The 20,336-nt window shown below is 35.6% G+C and overlaps 1 protein-coding gene across 4 annotated transcripts in view; it reads right to left on the bottom strand.

The window, feature by feature from the left end:
* The window catches only part of POLQ (DNA polymerase theta), a 117,406-nt gene that overhangs the window by 16,937 nt on the left and 80,133 nt on the right, over nucleotides 1-20,336 (bottom strand). For 2 of the 4 annotated variants that reach the window (XM_027060952.2, XM_027060953.2), the window contains 6 exons: nucleotides 17,434-17,571; nucleotides 15,815-15,989; nucleotides 13,250-13,376; nucleotides 12,267-12,388; nucleotides 6,682-6,866; nucleotides 3,297-3,408 (listed from right to left, as the gene is read on the bottom strand). In XM_027060952.2, coding sequence (XP_026916753.2) covers nucleotides 3,297-3,408; nucleotides 6,682-6,866; nucleotides 12,267-12,388; nucleotides 13,250-13,376; nucleotides 15,815-15,989; nucleotides 17,434-17,571 — 859 coding nt within the window. Of the gene's footprint in view, nucleotides 1-3,296; nucleotides 3,409-6,681; nucleotides 6,867-8,069; nucleotides 8,192-12,266; nucleotides 12,389-13,249; nucleotides 13,377-15,814; nucleotides 15,990-17,433; nucleotides 17,572-20,336 lie in introns of those variants that run through there. The other 2 variants (XM_053220923.1, XM_027060954.2) reach the window with 2 other exon arrangements.

Here is a 20,336-nt window from a genome sequence, read left to right on the forward strand (position 1 = left end):
GATGAGCACAGGGTGATGTATGGAAGTGTTGAATCACTGTACTGTACACCTAAAATTAATCTAACACTATGTGTTAGCCAACTGAAATTTAAATAAAAATTTAAAAAAATCAATTTTGAGGTATAGTTTATATACAGTAGAAGGAACCCACTTAATTTTTAAAATTTGTATATTAATTTTATTTCATTTTATTTTATTTTAATTTACATCCAAGTTAGTCAGCATATAGTGCAACAATGATTTCAGGAGTAGAATCCAGCGATTCATCACTTACATATAACACCCAGTGCTCATCCCAACAAGTGTCCTCCTTAATTCCCTTGTCCATTTAGCACATCCCCGCAACCCAAAACCCCTCCAACAACCCTCAGTTTGTTCTTTGTATTTAAGAGTCTCTTATGTTTTGTCCCTCTCCCTGTTTTTATATTATTTTTGCTTCTCTTCCAGATATGCTTCTCTTCCAGATATGTTCATCTGTTTTGTATCTTAAATTCCACATATGAGTGAAGTCATGATATTTGTCTTTCTCTGACTAATTTTACTTAGCATAATACACTCTAGTTCCATCCACATTGTTGCAAATTCTTTTTGATCACCAAGTAATATTCCAGTGTGTGTGTGTGTGTGTGTGTGTGTGTGTGTGTGTGTGTGTGTATACACACACTACATCTTCATTATCCATTCATCAGTTAGTGGACAGTTGGGCTCTTTCCACACTGGCTATTGTCGCTAGCACTGCTATAAACATTGGAGTGCATGTGCCCAGAAGGAACGCACTTTAGGTGAACAGCTGGATGTATTTTAACAAATGAATGCACACTACAAGATATGAAACATTTATATCACCTTTATAGTTAGATCCCCATTATCAGCCAAAAAACTCATTGATCTGCTTTATGATACAATATCTTGGTTTTTCATATTCTTAAAAATTCATAAAAATTGAATTGTACTGTATGTTCTCATTTGAATCTGCCTTCTTTTGCTAAATAGTATTCCATTGCAGAGATATACCAAAATTTGTTTATCCATGATCCTGTTCATAGACAATTTGGTTGTTAGGAATAAAACTGCTATAACATTCACATAGCAGTCTTTCTCTTGTTGTTTTCATTTTTCTTGGGCAAATACCCAATAGTAGAATTGCCGGAGCACATAATTATCTGTATGTTTAACTATGAAAGAGCCATACTGTTTTCCAAAGTGGTTGTACCATTTGACAATCCTACCAGCAATGTAAAAGGGATACAGTGTTTTTAATTTTAGCCATTGTAGTGTTTTTGTAATGGTGTCTCTTTGTGGTTTTCATTTGCTTTTCCCTGATGACTAATAACAATAATATTTGATGTTGTCATTCATATATTTTCTTTTGAGAAAAGTCTTTTCAAATCTTTTGACCTTTATTTTATTGGATTGTTTGCTTTCTCACTATTGGTTGTAAGAATTTTTACATATTATGGATGCAAGTTCTTTGTTGGATAATAGGAACTGCAAATATTTTCTCTTCTGTGGTTTGCCTTACATTTTCTTTTATTATTTAAAAAAATTTTTTTTAATGTTTATTTATTTTTGAGAGAGAGAGACAGAGTGTGAGCTGGGGAGGGGCAGAGAGAGAGACAGAGAGAGAGACAGAATCTGAAGCAGGCTCCAGGTTCTGAGCTGTCAGCACAGAGCCCAACATGGGGCTCGAACCCATGAACTACAAGATCATGACCTGAGCCAAAGTCAGACGCTTAACCAACTGAGCCACCGAGGCACCATGCCTTACATTTTCTTAATGGTATCATCTATCAATGTTTATCTTTTATGGTTAATTCAGTGTAATTATCACCTAAGAAATCTTTGCCTACCTCAGTGTCACAAAGAATTTTCCCCGTTTTTTCCTTCTGAAGATTTGTAGTTTTAGATTTTACTTTTAAGTCTATGCTCCATATCAAGCTAATTTTTGAATAAAGTATGGGATAAAAGTTGAAGTTACTTTTTTTCCATACTAGTATTCAGTTGTTCTAGAACCAATTGTTGACAAGATCATCTTTCCTACATTGAATTACCATGGCAACCTAATTGAAAATCAAATCACCACATATATATATAGGTCTATTTCTGAACACTTTATTGTGACCCATTGTTTGCCATGTCTACACTTATGCCTATATTGATTATTGTAGTTTTATAATAAATTTTGAACTCAGGGGGTGTTAGTATTCAACATTATACTTTTCCTCCCAAGATTTTTCTCATTATTCCAGGCCCTTTGAATTTCCAGATAAATTTAGAATAAGCTTGTCAAATTCTACACAAAAGTCTAATGAAATTTTGATTGGAACTAAATTGAATCCATAGAACAATTTATAGAGAACTGTCATCACAACAATATTGTACCTTCTAATAAATTAACATGGTAACCCTCACATTTATCTAAGTATTCTTAAATTTCTCTCAGGATTGTTTCAGAGTTTTCAATAAAGTCTTGCACATACTGTTAGATTTATCCCAACTATTTCATGTATTTTGATGTGATTGAAATGGTTTTATTTTTACTTCATTCACTAATTATTGCTCATAAAGATACAACTGAATTTTACAAATTGACCTTGTATGATGGGACCTTTCTAAATTTAGTTATTTGTTCTAGTAGTTGTTTTTGTAGAATTCATATGATTTTCTATGTACAAAATCATGTCATATGTGAATAAATTCTTTTTGGGGATTGAGGACAAGGTTGACTATAAAGGACTATGAAATAGCTTTCTGGGGTGAAAGGGTAATGGTTCCATATCTTGGTTGTGATGCAGATTATATAACTCTGTGCATTTGTCAGAATTCATACAAATCACATCTAAAAGGAATGAATTTTACTGTATGTAAATTGTACTTCAATAAATGCCAAAAGAAAAGATAATTTAAAATGGTAATACTCAAACTGCTCTATAACAGCAATTGTTCTTTCATAGTGTCTGGTACATTTAATCAATGGTTTACTGTTTTGAATTAAAGCTATCTAAACCTACAGCACAGGGCAATTCCAAGGCTTTATGAGATATTCACAATGACATAGTAGCATATACATCAACTGGATTTTGTTATTCCATTTCTGATCCTACTTTTATTAAAAAAAAAAAAGCCCATCTTAGTAATGATAAGGTTAATGTTATTTAATTAATAATACCTAACAAAACTTTTGAGTAATAGAAATGTTAACAGAAAATTTTCTAACACTAATTTTTTTCAATTAATATGGCAAGATAGTTGAAGGATAGCATCTAGAAGATAATTGGCACTCCAGGTTTATCTACCTGTATATCTGGATTTGAATGAATCAATGTAGCAGGCAGCATCATTTTCTTTAATGCCCATCTGCTCTCCCAAAGATTTAGCTCCCATTCCATAAATGATTCCATAGCAAATCTGAAAAGAAGTCATTACACTCAGTGAGTAAATTAAAGGTGATCACTACATAACATGCAAATATAAAAGGTTCATGAGGCTTGAAATTTGGTCCACTTTTTATTTCATAGTGAGTCAAAAATGATTAGATCTGTTTTTGGTAGGTTAAATTCATAGAACCTGACATCCAGTGAACATCTTTTCTCTTTTCTGCCTTTTAGGAATACTTTCGGGTAGGGAGGAAGGGGGAAATATGAATAAATGTGAATATGTGTGTGTTTTAAGAAAATAATACTAGTGATTTAAAAGGGAAGATTTATTCCTGTTATTTAACCAGTAGTCTTCAGAGCGGCTTTCTGCTCCCATAATACCATATTAACTTCTGCTTAAAGCAGTGTCCAGGAGTCAAGAAAGAGAAGCATTACAAACATTCATCTCCTGGCCCTTGCATAGGACTAATAGAGTAGGAAGTGGTGGCTTCATGGTTGGAAAATAGGGAAGACTTCACTGGAAATAAATATGCTTTCCGCTTCACCACCACCTGAAATCCCACAATTGCAGAATTCTTTTGGGTTAAATGAATTCCTGAGGAAATTTTGGGAGTAATGGAAGGAGATGGTCTAAATAGGTCAGTAAGGACACTGTAATTTAATAATGAATATTGCCTGGGTTCAAATCCCAATTCCAGCATTTACACAAGCTACCTAAAGTCTTGTAACTTGATTTCTTCATCCATAAAATGAAGATAGTAATACCTGTATCATGAATTGTGAAGATTATGGAGTTATTATTTATAAGTGTTTAGGAAAATTCCTGATATAAAGCAAGCTAATATAAATGTCATTAAATATAATTTAGAAGATAACTTGCAAAAAATGATTATCAGAATTCCAAAATACTTTTAATGTGATAGGATGGCTAGAAGTTTTTGTTTTTTCCATTTTTTTAATGTTCATTTATTTTTGAGAGAAAGAGAGAGCAAGCAGGCAAGAGGCAGAGAGAGAGGGAGACACAGAATCCAAAGTGGGCTACAGGCTCTGAGCTATCAGCACAGAGCCCAATGCAGGGCTTGAACTCGTGAACCATGAGATCATGACCTGAGCCGAAGTCAGACGCTTAACTGACTGAGCCACCTAGGTGCCCTGTAATGTTTATTTATTTATTGAAAGAGAGAGAGAGAGAAAGACAGAGAACAGGGGAGGGGCAGAGAGAGAGGGAGAGCAAGAGAATCCCAAGCAGGCTTGCACTGTCAGTGCAGAGCCCTGATGCAGGGCTCAAACTCACGAACTATAAGATCATGACCTGAGCTGAAATCAAAGAGTTGGACACTTAACTGACTGAGTCACTCAGGCATCCCCCTATCTTTTTAAATAAATTGAGAGAGGTTTTTTTTACCTTCTTTTTTCTTTCCCTTTTTGGTGTTTTTACATTGTATTTTATTGTGACTCCTACTTTTTTTTTTTTTTTTAAACTCAGAAAGTACACAGCACTTTCTGAGATCTCAGCCAGAGCCAAGGAGTTCAGTGCATGGTGACTTAGGAAGAAAAACTGACATAGCATAAACACCATTAAGTCATGTAAGAACCTATTAAATAGAGGCAGATATCATCAGTGCATGAGTGTTTATATGGAGACAGAATGTCTAAGTTCTGGCATTCTGAACTTATCTTGGCTCCACCACTTACAGCTGTATGACTTTAAGTAAATTACTAACTTTTGGTGCCTTTGTTTACTCCTATATAAAATGGGAATAATAATAATACCTATTTTATGGGTTTATTATTAATATTAAATACTGGAACATTACCTATTTTACTTAGGGTTTGATTCTTGCTGAATGCAGAACCCCAGAAGAGATTCTTAAATAGAAAGGGCAAAGCTGGCTTTCTAAACAGTGGAAGAGGGGCACTTGGGTAGCTTAGTCAGTTAAGCATCCGACTTCAGGTCAGGTCATGATCTCACAGTTCGTGAGTTTGAGCCCCACATCAGCCTCTGTGCTGACAGCTCAGCCTGGAGCCTGCTTCAGATTCTGTGTCTCCGTCTCTCTCTGTCCCTCCCCTGCTTGCACTCTCTCTCTCTCAAAAACAAATAATAAACATTAAAAAAAATTTTTTAAAGTGGAAGAAACAAGTGCTGGTGCTAAATAGGCAATGTTGAGAGGAAGTGTTTCATGCCTAATGAGTGAGTCAAGAATTATAGTTGCGAGTAACTAGAAGTATAAATGTAAAACTAACACATAGGATCTTAAAGGTGGGAGTAATGTTCGTTTGCCTCAGCCAGCAATCCTATTCTCTCAAAAATGGCATCAGATTTCCCACAGGCCATGAGGTAAAAAAAAAAAAAAAAAAAAAAAGTATCAATGTTAATCCAGGCCAGGAACTAATACGGACCCACTTGAAAAGTCCAAGGACAGTGTAAAATTTCACATGTGGATTAGCTAACCAAAGGCCTCAAAAAGCTATGTTATTAATTATAATCTACAGCTCAATTTTTATTTTTCAGTAAACATTTAGAAAGCACCTGTGAAAATAAAGATGAAAATATGAATGCTTACAGACTACAAAGAAATTTTTAAAACATACACACAGGGACACCTGGGTGGTTCAGTTGGTTAAGCATCTCTTGATTTTGGCTCTAGTCATGATCCCAAGGTCGTGGGAGTGAGCCCACATCACGCTCTGGGCTAAGTGCGGAGTCTGCTTAAGGTTCTCTTTCTCAGGGGCACCTGGGTGGCTCACTTGGTTGAGTGTCCGACTTCGGCTCAGGTCGTGATCTTACAGTTCATGAGTTTGAGCCCCGCATCAGGCTCTGTGCTAACAGAGCCTGGAGCCTGCTTTGGATTCTGTGTCTCCCTCTCTCTCTGCCCCTCCTCTGCTCATGCTCTGTCTCTCTCTCTCTGCTCTCAAAAAGAAATAAACATTAAAAAAAATAAAAGATTCTCTTTCTCTCCCTGCCCCCTACCCTGCTCTCCCACTCACGATTCCTCTCTCTCTAAAAGAAACCCCCCCAAACACAAATATACATAAATAACAACTACCACCACCACCACAATATCTACCACTAATGCAGATGGCTTTCCTCACACTAAGTTGCCTCAGACTAAATCTACCTGATTCTTTTTACTGACTCTATTGAGGAAAGTATAATGAATACCATGAGACAGGCTCAGGTGAATGTGATTTGAAAGATCCAAGATGGAGAAATCATTCCTCCACTGCAAATGATCAAGGCAATTTTTAAATTTTTTTAATCATTAAAATTCCCATTTATGTTCAACATGCTCACTAAAATCACCTGCTTTGCTTGTTGCCTCAGATCATCCCCAACAGACTCTGGCTCAATCATCTTCCACTCAGCGGCAATACTCCTGAAAACATCAGTTCCAGTGTTTAACACTTGAATGAGACGCCGATCATGAGATAAATGAGCCAAGATCCTCAGTTCAAGTTGAGAGTAATCTGCAGCTAATATTAAGCCACCTGAAACAGAAATTATTTTAGAAAAGTTGGTACAAAGATAAATCCAGGTTTTATAGAATTGAACGGGAAGACAGAAATTTAGTTCTAACCTAGAACCATAAGATATGTGTCCAAAGGTTAAAATCTTGCTTTTAACATGATGCAATTCAGTTCTGTGACTTAGATCATAATTTTTCTGTTTGGCTTTCAAGTATATGTATTATGTGTAAAGCCACCCCTGACCTCTGCCACTTAACCACTATAGTAGTGCTTTCTTCAGTGTTTCCACAGCACCTGATACACAATCTAAAATGGTTCTTCCATGCCTCTCCCACGTAGCACAGAGCCATTAGAAATGGGATACTTATTTTTCCTTTTCATTCTATAGAAAATCCTTTAAATGGTTGTTGAATGAATGAATGAATGAATGAAGAAACTGATTTGTAATATGTGCACATTTTAAGTGGGCTGGAGAGAAACATTCAATGGAAACAATCCTCTATGACTTGGAGGATTCAGAAAGTTTACCTATGGAATAGAAATAACTGGGTTAGACACACATGGCAAAAACAAAATTTAAAAAATAGTGGTATAGTGGCACCTGGGTGGCTCAGTCAGTTAAGCGTCTGGCTTTGGCTCAGGTCATGATACCATGGTTCATGAGTTTGAGCCCCTCAACAGGTTTCAGATCTTCTGTCCCCTCTCTCTCTATCCCTGCCCTGCTTATGCTCTCTCTCTCAAAAATAAATAAACTTTTTTTAAAAATCATGGTAAAAAAAAAAGTAGGAAAAATATTTACAACTGATATCACAAAAGATTCATTGTCATATTATAAAAAAGACATGCTACAAATCAAGAACAAGACAAAATATAAACAAGCAGTTCACAGAAATAATCAAAAGAACCTTAAACATACTAAAGAATGCTTGACTTCATTCACAATAAAAGAAATGCAATTTAAAACTATAGCAAGGAATAATTTTTCTCTACTTAAATTGCAAAAATCCAGAAGTCGGACAGTACGTTCTGTGGCAAAGCTAAGAAAGGAACACTCAGATATTGTTACTGGGAACTAAATGGTTATTCTCCCCCATTAAATTGCAATTCAACAATACCTACCAATTAAACAGATTTACTCTATGATTCAGCAAACAAACCCACAGTTTTCTGCTACACAGATTACCTGCACAGAGATTAAACTGATTTATGTTCAAAATTATTTACTGATCATCACAATTCTTCAGTATAAAAACATTAAGTGAAGAAAGGCATACAACAGTGTATATGGAATCCTTGTTTTTGTGTAAGAATAGGGGAAGGAATTATATATTCACATTTGCTTATATCTGCATAAAAAATACAATGAGGACATGTAAGAAACATATATGAATGAGGTTATATGAAGAGCTGCAGACAATAGGACAACTAGGACAGGGAAGGAAATAAAACTCAATATATTTTGATTTTATACATTTTTATTTCTGAACTATGGTAAATAAATAAACAATTCAAAAGTATATAAGTAATAATTTAAAACAAATGACCACAACTTTTATGGCCTTCCTGCCATAAATAAGATAAACTCACAAAATATATGAAATAAGTGTTTTCAGATGTTGGACTTAGTACAGGACTACAATCCTTAAGAAGTAGGGAGGAGGGAAAAGATGAGGTGAGTCATGCAAGTGTCTTAGGGTTCTGAAAAGAGGAACTTACCAGAATGCATTGCAGGGAAGGAAAGATGAAACAAAGCACTATGATCTCTCTGAGATGAGGAAGCAGAGACTAGAGTTTGTGCCTACTGAGGGAGCTAGAATTTGTAGAAATTTGGAGAAAGGAGTTGTACATAAGAGGAGCACCACAAATATGCACAGTAATCCCTTTGGACTTTTAACCAAATACTAAAGAAGGGAGATAGTTCAGGAAACCAGGCAAAGAACCAATACTAAAGGAATAACTATTACTGAAGAAACAACCACCATCACATAGCTGTCAGCTGAACAACTACTTGAACAACATCCTCTTGAATGTTGAGAGATGTTCAAGCTGTGACCAGACTGAGTGGACAGACCTTGTTAACCCCTTGAGCACCAAGTACAGACCCTAGCAAGGCAGCACCTTACAATCAGGACTAATCTAGCCCTGGGGTAAAGGCCACTCTAAACATTTGCTAACAAAGCTTAAAAAAAATCTCAAAATGATCAAGCTGAATGTGAAAGTAAATTAAGTGTCTGCCAGAGAAAATGTTATTAATGAAGACTACAAAATCCCAAGAGTCAATAATGTAGCAACCGTAATGTCCAATATATAATAATAAAAAAAAAATACCAGACATATGAAGATCCAGGAAAATGTAACTGACCAGGAGAGTCTTTAATCAATAGCAAAATGACCCAGAAATTACAGAGATGATGGAATTTTAAATAGCTACCATAGATAATGTTCAGGAATTTAAAGAAACATGAACATAATGATGTAACAAATAATGAAATGCAATAAGGTAACAAAAACTAGACAAAGAAATCAAATACAAATTCCAAAGCTAAAAATATCTGAAATGCAAAATCCACCAGAAGGATGTGACAGTAATTAGACACTGTAGAAGAGAAGATCCATGAACATTAAAACAGTCAATAGAAAATATGCATTGTAGCACAGGATTGAGAGGAAAAAAAAAAGGAAAGGGAAATAAAAAAGAAAGCTTCAGGGAATTGTGGGGCAATACCAAGTGGTATTACATATGTATATTTGGATTAATAGAAAGGAAGGAGAGAGAGATATGAACAAAAAATATTACAAGAAATAATGGTTGAAAATGTTCCAAATTTACTGAAAAATATAAGCACATAGATTAAAAAAAAGCAAAATGATGCCAACTGAGGAAATTCAGCAAATTCAAAAGTCTTACAAGCAAAGCATGAAAAACTACCCAGAGACTTGCGCCCAAATCAAATTGCTAAAATTGAATAACAAATAAAATTGAAAAAGCATCCAAGGAAAAGTTATATTATGCTTAGAAAAAGAGCAAGAAAAATGGTGGAGTACTTCTCATCAGAAATAATGCAACCAGAAGCTAGTGGAAATATATAAAGTGATGAAAGAGAAGGACTGTAAACCAATAAATCTATGTTGAATAAAATTATCATTCAGGCGCCTGGGTGGCTCAGTTGGCTGAGCATTGGACTCTTGATTTTGGTTCAGGTCATGTTCCCAGAGTCGTGGGATTGAACCCTGCATCGGGCTCTGTGATGAGTGTGGAGTCTGCTTAAGATTATCTCTCTCTCTTCCTCTGCCCCTATCCCTGACTCACTTTCTCTCTCTCTCTCAAATAAAATTAAAAAAAATAAAATAAAATAAATTATCTTTCAAAAGTGAGGATAAAATAAAGACACCTAGAGACATGGGAATGCTGAGATAAGTCGTTGTCAGTAGATCTGCACTACAAGAAACCTTAAAGGAAGTATTCTGGAGGAAGTACTTTAAGATTCCTTGAATTACCCCAAGAAATGAAAAGTGCAAGAAATGGTAAAAATGGACAGATAGGAGAGACGCTTTTTTATTTGATTTCTTTGGAAGATTATAGACTGTTTCAAGCAAGAATAACAGCTAGATAGTAGAATTTATATGTCATAGAAATAAAACCTATTATAAAAGAGGGGAAATGGAAAAAATTCCTTATATTACAGATGAAGTAGTATAAGGTTATTTGAAGATAGTTTGTGATGGGATGCATATTGTAAACTCTAGAATATATAGGATAGTTAATAAGACAGTAGAGAAAATGAAAAGAATAAAAAGTAGTCACTTAAATCTTTAAAAAAGAATAAAAAACAGATAAATAAAACACAAATAACAAGAGAGTAGACTTAAACCAACCATATGCCAATTTTTTTTTTTTTAAGAGTTAGAGAGAGTGAGTGAGCACAAGCAGGGGAGGGGAAGAGGGAGTAGGAACGAGAGAAGCTTACACCAGCTCAATGCTTAGCTTAGATATAGGGCTCAATCTCATGTCCCTGAGATCATGACCTGGGCCCAAATCAAGACAGACGCTCAACTGACTGAGCCACTCAGGTGCCACACCAATAATTACTTTAGATGTAAATGGACTAAACACTAAATATATGTGACAGAAATTTTCAGATTTAATCGATATATCTTTAATTTCAATAAACTTAAAAAATGTAAACAAAAGCAGTATAAAATAAGGTCATGTTAACACAATTTTATTGTTTAGCTAAGAATAAATTGATGAACAAATAAACAAAATGAAGTATATACATGCAAATATTATTCAGCCTTAAAAAGAAAGGAAATTCTGACATATACTACAACATGGATGAATCTTAAAGACATTATGCTAAGTGAAATAACCAGACACCAAAAGACTAATACTGTATAATTTCACATAGGTGAGATAGCTAGACTAGTCAAATTCACAGAGACAGAAAGTAGAATGGTGGCTGCCAGGGCTGGGGAGTGGTGGGAAGAGTTATTTTTTAATAGATGTAGAGTTTCAGTTGTGGAAGATGAAAAAGTTCTGGAGATGGATGGTGGTAATGGCTATACAACAAGGCAAATGTACTTAATGTCACAGAGCTAAATACTTAAAAATGGTTACAATGATATAATGCTGATAGTTCATACTTAAAGCAAAACTGAAAATTACCAAGCAGGTTATGTTATCATAGACCTGAATTCACCATTAGAACATTAAGTTTCTGATAGAATTAAAATAAATTCAGAATGCACTCACTCAGACCTAACAGCTGGCAAAAGATAAAAGAGCAAATATGTATACAAATAGTAGGGATGTTTAGGAGTTAGATCGTGACTTTCAAATGTTTTATGACTAGAGTTTACAGCCAGAGTTAAACCTTTTATGAAAAGTATATGACTAGAGTACTGAGGAGAGGTCAGGCACTGGGAGGACAGCCTTGGGGACTAGCCCCTGCACTAGGAAGCAGTGGTGTGGAGAAGAGGAGGAGAAACAGAATAGCAAAGCAAGTCAGAAAGACAAAAAAAAAAAAAAAAATGTGCCCTTTGAGATCAAGGGAGGACAGAAATTGAGGAAAGTAAGGGTTAATGAACAGTACAAAAGCTGTACAGAAGTCAAAGAGGACAAGGACTAATGGTATCTGCTGGACTTTGCCAAAAGGTCTACAATGACCTTGGAAAACATGGTTTCAGCAGACTGCTGCCGATAAGCTTACACCACAGAAGCTTCCCACAGAGCAGATCATGAAGACAATGATGACTGACAACCTTGCAACACAAAGGGGAAAAACAGGCTACATTGAAGAGAGTAAAGGGGGAGCAACCAATGCATCCTTCTGAGTCTTATTCATAATGCAGGCTTATATCAGTGCTTTGAAAACCATTCCCACAGCAATGAGAAGTTCAGAAAACCATCAGCCACCTTACCTGGGAAAGGTACAAAGGCATGTCGCATGCTGACTGAAAAGGGCATTCCTCTGTCTGAGGCTCTCTCCTCCATCTGTGCCTGGTGTCCAGAGTTCAGGCTGCAACTCGTCTTCTTTCTTCCTCTGTCATGAAAACAACATCAGCAGCTGGACATGAAGCAGTCTCAAATATATGAAAAAGGTCTCATTTTTCAGTAAAGTCAATAGTTCTATCTAAGAAACTTAAAAATCTTATCATTTGAAACTCACTTTAAAGCTTAACAAAGCTACTAGATTTTCTTTTTTAGCAAATATTCAATTAAACAGGAAGTAAGACATTTCTGTAACAGCTTCTGCCACAAACTGCTTCTGAAACAATTACTGATATTTAGCTCAAATCAACAAATCCTTTTGACCATATGTAATTATCTATGCTGTTTCTTTCCATCAGGTGTATATGGCGAGGGCAGGAGGGGATGTTCCTGACACAATTAAAAAACTCTTCCCTTTAGCGACTGAGTTAATAAAGCACATCATGCTGATTGATTTAATTAGTGGCCTAGGTTTTCAGCCTTTCACCATCAACGAGCATCTTTATAGACAGACTCAGGATGTTAAACGGATAGCACCTAGAATAGAAATATATATGCCCAAGGGTGCCTGGGTGGCTTAGTCGATTAAGCCACCAACTCTTGATTTCAGCTTAAGTCATAATTTCAGGGGTTGTGAGTTTGAGCCCCCACTAAGGGCTCTGCCTGCTTGGGATTCTCTCTCTTCCTCTTTCTCTGTCCCTCCCTGTGCACACGCACACTCTCTCTCCCTCAAAATAAATAAACTAAAAAAAAAAAAAAAAAAAGAAATATGTATGCCCAGAACAAAAAATTCATCATTTCATTATTTTGTCCAATAAAATAACTAATTTCATTATTTTGTCCAAATGGCTGTTTTTGAACCATTCATACTCACAAAAGTATATTAACACAAATACAGAGAAATAACGTCTACCTGTGTGTGGGAAGTAGGCCTTTGCCTAGGGCTTGAGAAGGTGGGCTTTCCCCTACTAGTGTTGGCATTTCGATCTCAAAATCTCTTGGCACGTTCTGAATATTTGGTTCTGTAAAGGTTATTCGTCCTAAAATCAAGCAGAATGAAGACATAAAATTGAGAGGAGTAGGAGGGATCTGACATTTATTTCACAGTAATGGCATTTCTGAATTATCTTTAAAATGCATGTTCTATTATTGCTACGCTAAAATAAATTTGTATTTAAATATTTTTCATTATGTTCATGTGTCTGACAATGATAAAAATAAGTACAAGACCAATCCCAATGTAAGTGAATATATGAGTCAACAATAGAATATGTTACATTAACCTAGCTCTCTAGAAAACAATCAATCCTATGATAAGCCATAATTTGATAAGTTGAACTATTCCTACGCTAAAGTGAATACCAGGTGTCAGCACTATACAATGTTAGTGGTGGTATTAATGAGTAATCAAATGGACTAATCAAATGGACCCTAGGAGAAATGACTGTCAAAGCCTTCAAAACCCAGGAATGCACAAAACAGAATCTGAAGCAGAAGAGCAACTGAATGCTGAAGAGGGACAACTGGGGCCCAAGGAGTTAGCTAATGTAGAAAATGCAGGAGTGAGAAGCGGTGGCTGGAAAATCACTTTCTAGACATCAGCTGGCTGCTTTTCTTCATCACCATCCTTAATCATTAAGAGAATCAACGGTAGCATTGATAAGGTTGGAGACTAGAATCAGGTGGTTACTGAATTTTCTAGGAAAGAGAAAGCAATTTGTTTTAATGTTTATAGCCTTTATTTCCCAAAATATATTTTACACTTGTTTACTTATTGATTGAATTTTTCTAAAACACATAAGCATAGTTCAAAAAAAGTCTGGGTAACTGATTGTGTTATTGTAGTTTTTATAATACATATATAGTGATACAAAATCTTCTGTTTTAAAATGTACTCTTCTTTGTAACTGGCTGTCTACTAGCTACTATATATAATTTCATCTTCTTTTGATGAGTCAGGCATTTTAAGTACCTCAGATATTCTTTTACTGAATAAATCCCTGATAAATGTCCTTGTTATTTACCTTTTAGCAAAAATTAGTGTTCAATTAATGGTAGATATTAATGTACTTATTATCATTAAATGGCCTGTTCAATGTTACAAAACCAGCCAAAACCAGAAGAAGGAATCTAAGTCTCTTGCTGCCTCAGCACACTGTCTTCTTTTCTATAATGGCACTTACTATTCAGGTCTATTATTTGAATTAATGAGGTTAACACTGGCAGACAAACAAGATGGCAAAAATAAATTACAAAACATGAATCTGGCTTCATGGAGATGAATTCTAATAATTAAATGGCTTTGCTATGCTTAGGTAAGCTTGTATTTCTAAAATAGTCTTTATTCACTTATTTATTTATTTTTATTAATTAAATATAATTTATTGTCAAATTGGTTTCCATACAATACCCATACAAACCGACTGAAAACCAAAAGGAATTGATTACTTTCTGCTTTATATGCAATGAATAAATGCAACACCTTTAAAACTCTACATTGGTTTTGATATGTTGATATGTCTTAGCATATGTCTCAAAATGAAATTTAAATACCGGTAGGGCAAGAAATGGCTAGGATGAAGGCAGATGTTAGCTAAATAGGGGAGAAGGGAAAAGAATTTATTTAGAACAGAGAATAAGCAAGCAAAGAGAAGAGCAGTTCCTCATGGTGCCTCCATCTGTAATAACAGCAACAACTGATAACTAGCCATGCACAAAGTGCCATGAACTAAACACTTTAAATGTATTAACCTACTTAATTCTCAGAATGACCTGGTGAAGTAGACTATTAACACTGTGTTTTACACATGAGGACACGTGGGCACCAAGCTACCTTGTCTAAAGTTTCACAGCACCAGAATTCAAACCATGTAAAAATTAGATATTAAATTAGATATTAAAGTCCAATTCTATACCACCAATCTAAACTATCTCCCCAATGAAAGAATTAATCCTGCCCTTTCTTCCAGTGCACTTTGCATTTGGCAAATATTTAGTTTTGTACGGCTTAGCCTAAGAATGCTTTTTTCCTTACCTATCCCAAGAGTCATACAAGACACTCAAAGTACTCCACAGCTCTTTTCTGATTCAGTAAAATAAGACACTCATTTATTATACAGATGTTCCACAGCACTATTTAGATTCAACTTGGAGAGAATCTTAAGAGGTTCAGGAGAGGGCTAGGACTGAAATTAGATAAGATCACTGGCTCAAATAAATATTAATCCAAAGCACAGTCTCAGACATCCCAGTTACTCTATATAGTACTTGAAAGTAGGAACTATATCTTACTACATCTCATCTCTGTAGCTAGTATCCATCCATGCTTTGGTGTAGTATGTGTTTCATAAATGTTTATGAAACTTCACAGTATCTAATAATCAACACTTGAATTCCTTGGTCATCATAAGCAAATATTATATATGAAAAGTTTTTCTTTCAAAATTGGCTATTATCTACAATTAAGATTTCTCATTACCTGTAGCAGTGTGTGATTGTGATACAGGATAGATTCTTTCCATTCCAAGAAAAGGATTTAGACGCTTTTCCCGCTGTAGAGGAAAGACCACTTTGGTAATAGCATTAGTGATTCTTCTCCATTCTAATATCAAGCCTGGTAAAGGATGCAATGCCTTTAATTTATTTAAAACATCCTGCCAAAGAAATATAAAAAGGTAAGATCAGATTCTTCTCCAAATTCCATAGCAAACTAGACTTTCTTAAATCTCAAAATTAATTTTGTTAACTCCTGTATCTACAACTCAAAATTAACTGTTTGGGTTTTTTTGACAATCACTGTGATAAAACTATAACAACTATAGATTATAAAATGCAAATATGTCAATGCTGAGTAATATCAATTTAGATCTACCTTAAAAATAAAATCAATGAGATGTCAACTTAGCAAGGTACTAGAACTGCCTTCCCTCGCCCCACCCCAAGAATCCTTTCTCTGTATTTTCCTTCTCTATTCTTCATGTGATTGGAAGTTTCTTATGTTTTGTTTTGTTTTGTTTTCCTTTTGCCCTAATACTTTCATGGTTTCCATGTCAAGAAAGTTAGAAGACATTTATCTTCAAAACTGTGAATTTTCCATGCTACAGAATTTTGGTAAACTGCTAAGAAATAGGAACTTGGAAGGTTAGAGGGCCAGTGAGATAAAACAAAAAGTTTTGTTACAGAATGAAACAGTGGAAACTTCCCTAGGGCAGGTTAGTCATAGTTAATGATATTAGGGTCAAAATTCTACAGAATGGCAACTGGGGACTTCTTTCTCCTTGGCTGTTGTGGCTGTATTTCCTACCCCTTATTATTCCATTGAAAATTTGTTCAGCAAAACTGTAAAATTAAGCCTTTTCTCTTCTCTCTTAAACATAAAGTTTCCATGGATTGTGATTTGTACTTTTACTTTGAAATTAGTAGAGTAGAGGGGTCTCTGGGTGGCTCAGCTGGTTATCCGACTCTTGGTTTTGGCTCACGTCATGATCTCACGGTTCATGAGTTCCATCCAGCCCTGCAGTGGGTTCTGCGCTGACAGCGTGGAGACTGCTTTGGATCATTTCTCTTTCCCCCTCTCTCTGCCCCTCTCACATTCACTCTCTCTTTCAAAATAAATAAGTAAACTTAAAAAAAAAAAAAGAACTTAGTAGATTAGATTCTTAAAAGAAGTTCATGGAAAACTTACTATTTTGCCCTAAAATTGCCTCTAAACTGTTTTATTTGTAATGGCTGGACTTTTTTTTTTAATTCTTCCACACCTTTGTTCATATACCTATAACTATATAAATTATGTTACACTAGAAGTCCAAGAGTAGTGGATGTCAATGACTAAATAATGTCTATAGATCTAAGTTTATAAACCATTATACTGTTTTAATGATAGGAAGGACACAACTGCTAAATCAGATTATGGTCCAGATTTTCCATGATGGAATGTCTCCAGTTTTTGCAGGCAGTTGAACCACAAACCAAATTGTTTTTATCTGGATAAGTTCAAATATTGGGCTATGCTGGATCTTGCTTTCGTCAGCATTCTTTCAAGACACTAAAATGCTAAAAGTAATTCAATTTCTGCCCTGTGACTGCCCCATAGAGCACCTTACTGGTGCTGAGCTGTTTTCCCAGCCTCAGCTTGCGTCCATTGTCATTCACTCTTCTAGTAGAACCCAAAGTCTTCTTGCTGCCTTGATTTTTTCTCTCTCCATTTGGTGGCAATTTTAATTCCAAAAATAAAACCTGCAAGAAATTAATGCTTCTTTAGTCAAGAATTAAATCACAAGCATTGACATTCACAAACATTTTTTAAAGTTATTTAAGAAAATCTATATAATTCAGTATGGCTTTGGAGATTTTCTTATAACATCTTAAATTATCACATTTAATAAATAATGGCAATAAAAATCTGTACGTCAAGTATGTCTATACCCTAATTTAGGCACTATCAGATTAATACCAATGCCAGGCTTTTAAACAGTCAAGAACACGGGAATGTATACTCTGTGCTGAACAAGTGATAAATAAGCTATTGACATTGAGACTAGCAATTGCTCTGACAACTGTGAACTCTCCTAAATACCCCTTAATGTGGTAACCAACGTGGCTACTCAACCATTTAGGCCTCATAGAGGGTCAATATGGGAGGCTCTGTGGCTATTATATGATCACAAAAATCAGAGAACACTAAGGTAGAAAGGGATCCAAAAAGTCAACTACTTCCACCACCATAAGGCTAGACTCAGAATCCTTGGGCACAAAAGTCAGGAGAAGGTGGCTAACCCAACGTAGCAATAATGATAGCTAGAGTGGCTCATAAGCACCCACTGAAGAAACTAGACCTATACAGGGCAGGGATTTTTTTTTCTTAATTTAAAGTGGCAATAAATCAACAATTCCAGGAGGAAAGACCTACCATAATTAAAACAATTCAAAGATCTCAAGTTACGTTTTTAAAGGTTCTTCATCTTGCATTTCTGTTTTTGGTGAAACCCTCAGAATTGAGTGCGGAAACTTCATAAATTACCTCTCCACGTCTCAATGAATATATCTGTGAAATGAGGTAGTTGAACTAGATGAGAGCAAGAGGCACTAATATTTATTGAGGACTTACTTTGTGTCGGCCATTATGCTAGATGCTTTAACACGTGTCATCACATGTAATATATGTAACAATTCTGTGACACATTTGAAAAGTTTAAACAGTTGGAGAAACTTGCTTAACATTACATGGCCAAAAAGCAAAAAATTAAGAATTAGAACCCATAGTCCTCTGACTCCAAAGTCCTTTTTCTTTCCTCTAACCCATGCTTCCCTCTAGACTAGGAATCAACAACCATTTCCAAAAATGGGCCAGAAAACAGATATTTTCAGCTTTGCAGATTTTACTATCTGTCACAACTTTTCAATTGTGACATTATAGACCAAAAGCAGCCAAAGACAATAAGTAAATGAACAACAGGTGTGGCTGTGCTCCAATAAAATTTTATTTACAAAAGCAGGTGGCAGACCAGATCTAGCCCACAAGACGTAGTTTGCTGATCCCCACTCTACGCCAGTGCCATCCAAAAGAACTTTTTTGCAATAATGAAAATGTTCTATATTTGCATTCCCCATTATGGTAGTCACTTGCCACATGTGGCTATAGAACATTTGAAACGTGTCTAGCACAAGTAAGGAACTGAATTAATATATTTTATTTAATTTTAATTAAATTAAATATAAATAGCCACAAGTGGCTAGTGGCTCCTGTATTGGACAGTGCAGCTCTAGATGATTAGTAATATCCTTCCCAGGTCAAAGATTCAACTTCAGATCACTAAGGATTAAACAGTCAATGTGTGAAACTGTCAGATTACCTTAAATATAATTTCCATTTTAACATGAAGACCTAAGAACAAGCCATTAACATCAAAGGTCTTTTATTCTGGCCTAGAGTTTAGTCTAGGCCTATGGCCTTAGTACCCATCTGAATCACAAGGGCACAGATTCCTGTCTTTGCCCCAAGCCTACTTATGCTGAAATCCAGAGATCCTATGTTTTTGATAAGTCTTCTATGTAATTTTATGTGCAGTCAGTTTGGGAGTTGTAAGCTAAAGAACTCAAAAGAGGGGTGCCTGGGTGGCTCAGTCCATTGGGCAGCCAACTTTGGCTCATGTCATGATATCATAGCTCATGAGTTTGAGCCCTGTGTCAGGCTCTGTGCTGACAGCTCAGATTCTGTGTCTCCCTCTCTCTCTGCCCTTCCCCTGCTCACACTTTGTCTCTGTCTCTCTCTCTCAAAAATAAATAAACATTAAAAAAAAAACTCAAAAGAAAAAAATTAAAAAAATAAACAAAAAAGTCACCACTAATTCAATACAAATGTACCCTGTGGTTAGGAGAAACAAAATTCCTCTTATTTTATTTATTTTTTTTTTCAACGTTTATTTATTTTTGGGACAGAGAGAGACAGAGCATGAACGGGGGAGGGGCAGAGAGAGAGGGAGACACCGAATCGGAAACAGGCTCCAGGCTCTGAGCCAGCAGAGAGCTCGAACTCACGGACCGTGAGATCGTGACCAGGCTGAAGTCGGACGCTTAACCGACTGCGCCACCCAGGCGCCCTGCAAAATTCCTCTTATTTTAAAAACATAACCCTGTGGCTTAAAAAGGGGGCATTTATATGAGTATATATAACATTTATTGAATGTTTACTATGAGATGAGCACTAGTCTAAGTGTTTTACATTCATCATTTACTCCTCACAACAACTCTGTGAGGTATTTCTATCATAACCCATTTTACTGATGTAGAAATTGAGATATAAAGAGTTAATGTATTGGCCCAAGGTTCAGAGTTAATTACTAAGTGGAGGAGACAGGATTCAAATTCAAGAAGACTGGCTTGAAAGCCTGTGATCTTTACAATATGCTGTATTACTGAATTGCATCTGTAAGACACCTGAACCTCAATGCTATCGAGTATAAGCACCCACCCGGTACTTGTAACCCCTCTACAACAACCCA

Source organism: Acinonyx jubatus, chromosome C2 (genome assembly GCF_027475565.1).
Source record: "Acinonyx jubatus isolate Ajub_Pintada_27869175 chromosome C2, VMU_Ajub_asm_v1.0, whole genome shotgun sequence".
In the NCBI taxonomy this organism is placed as follows: Eukaryota; Metazoa; Chordata; class Mammalia; order Carnivora; family Felidae; genus Acinonyx; species Acinonyx jubatus.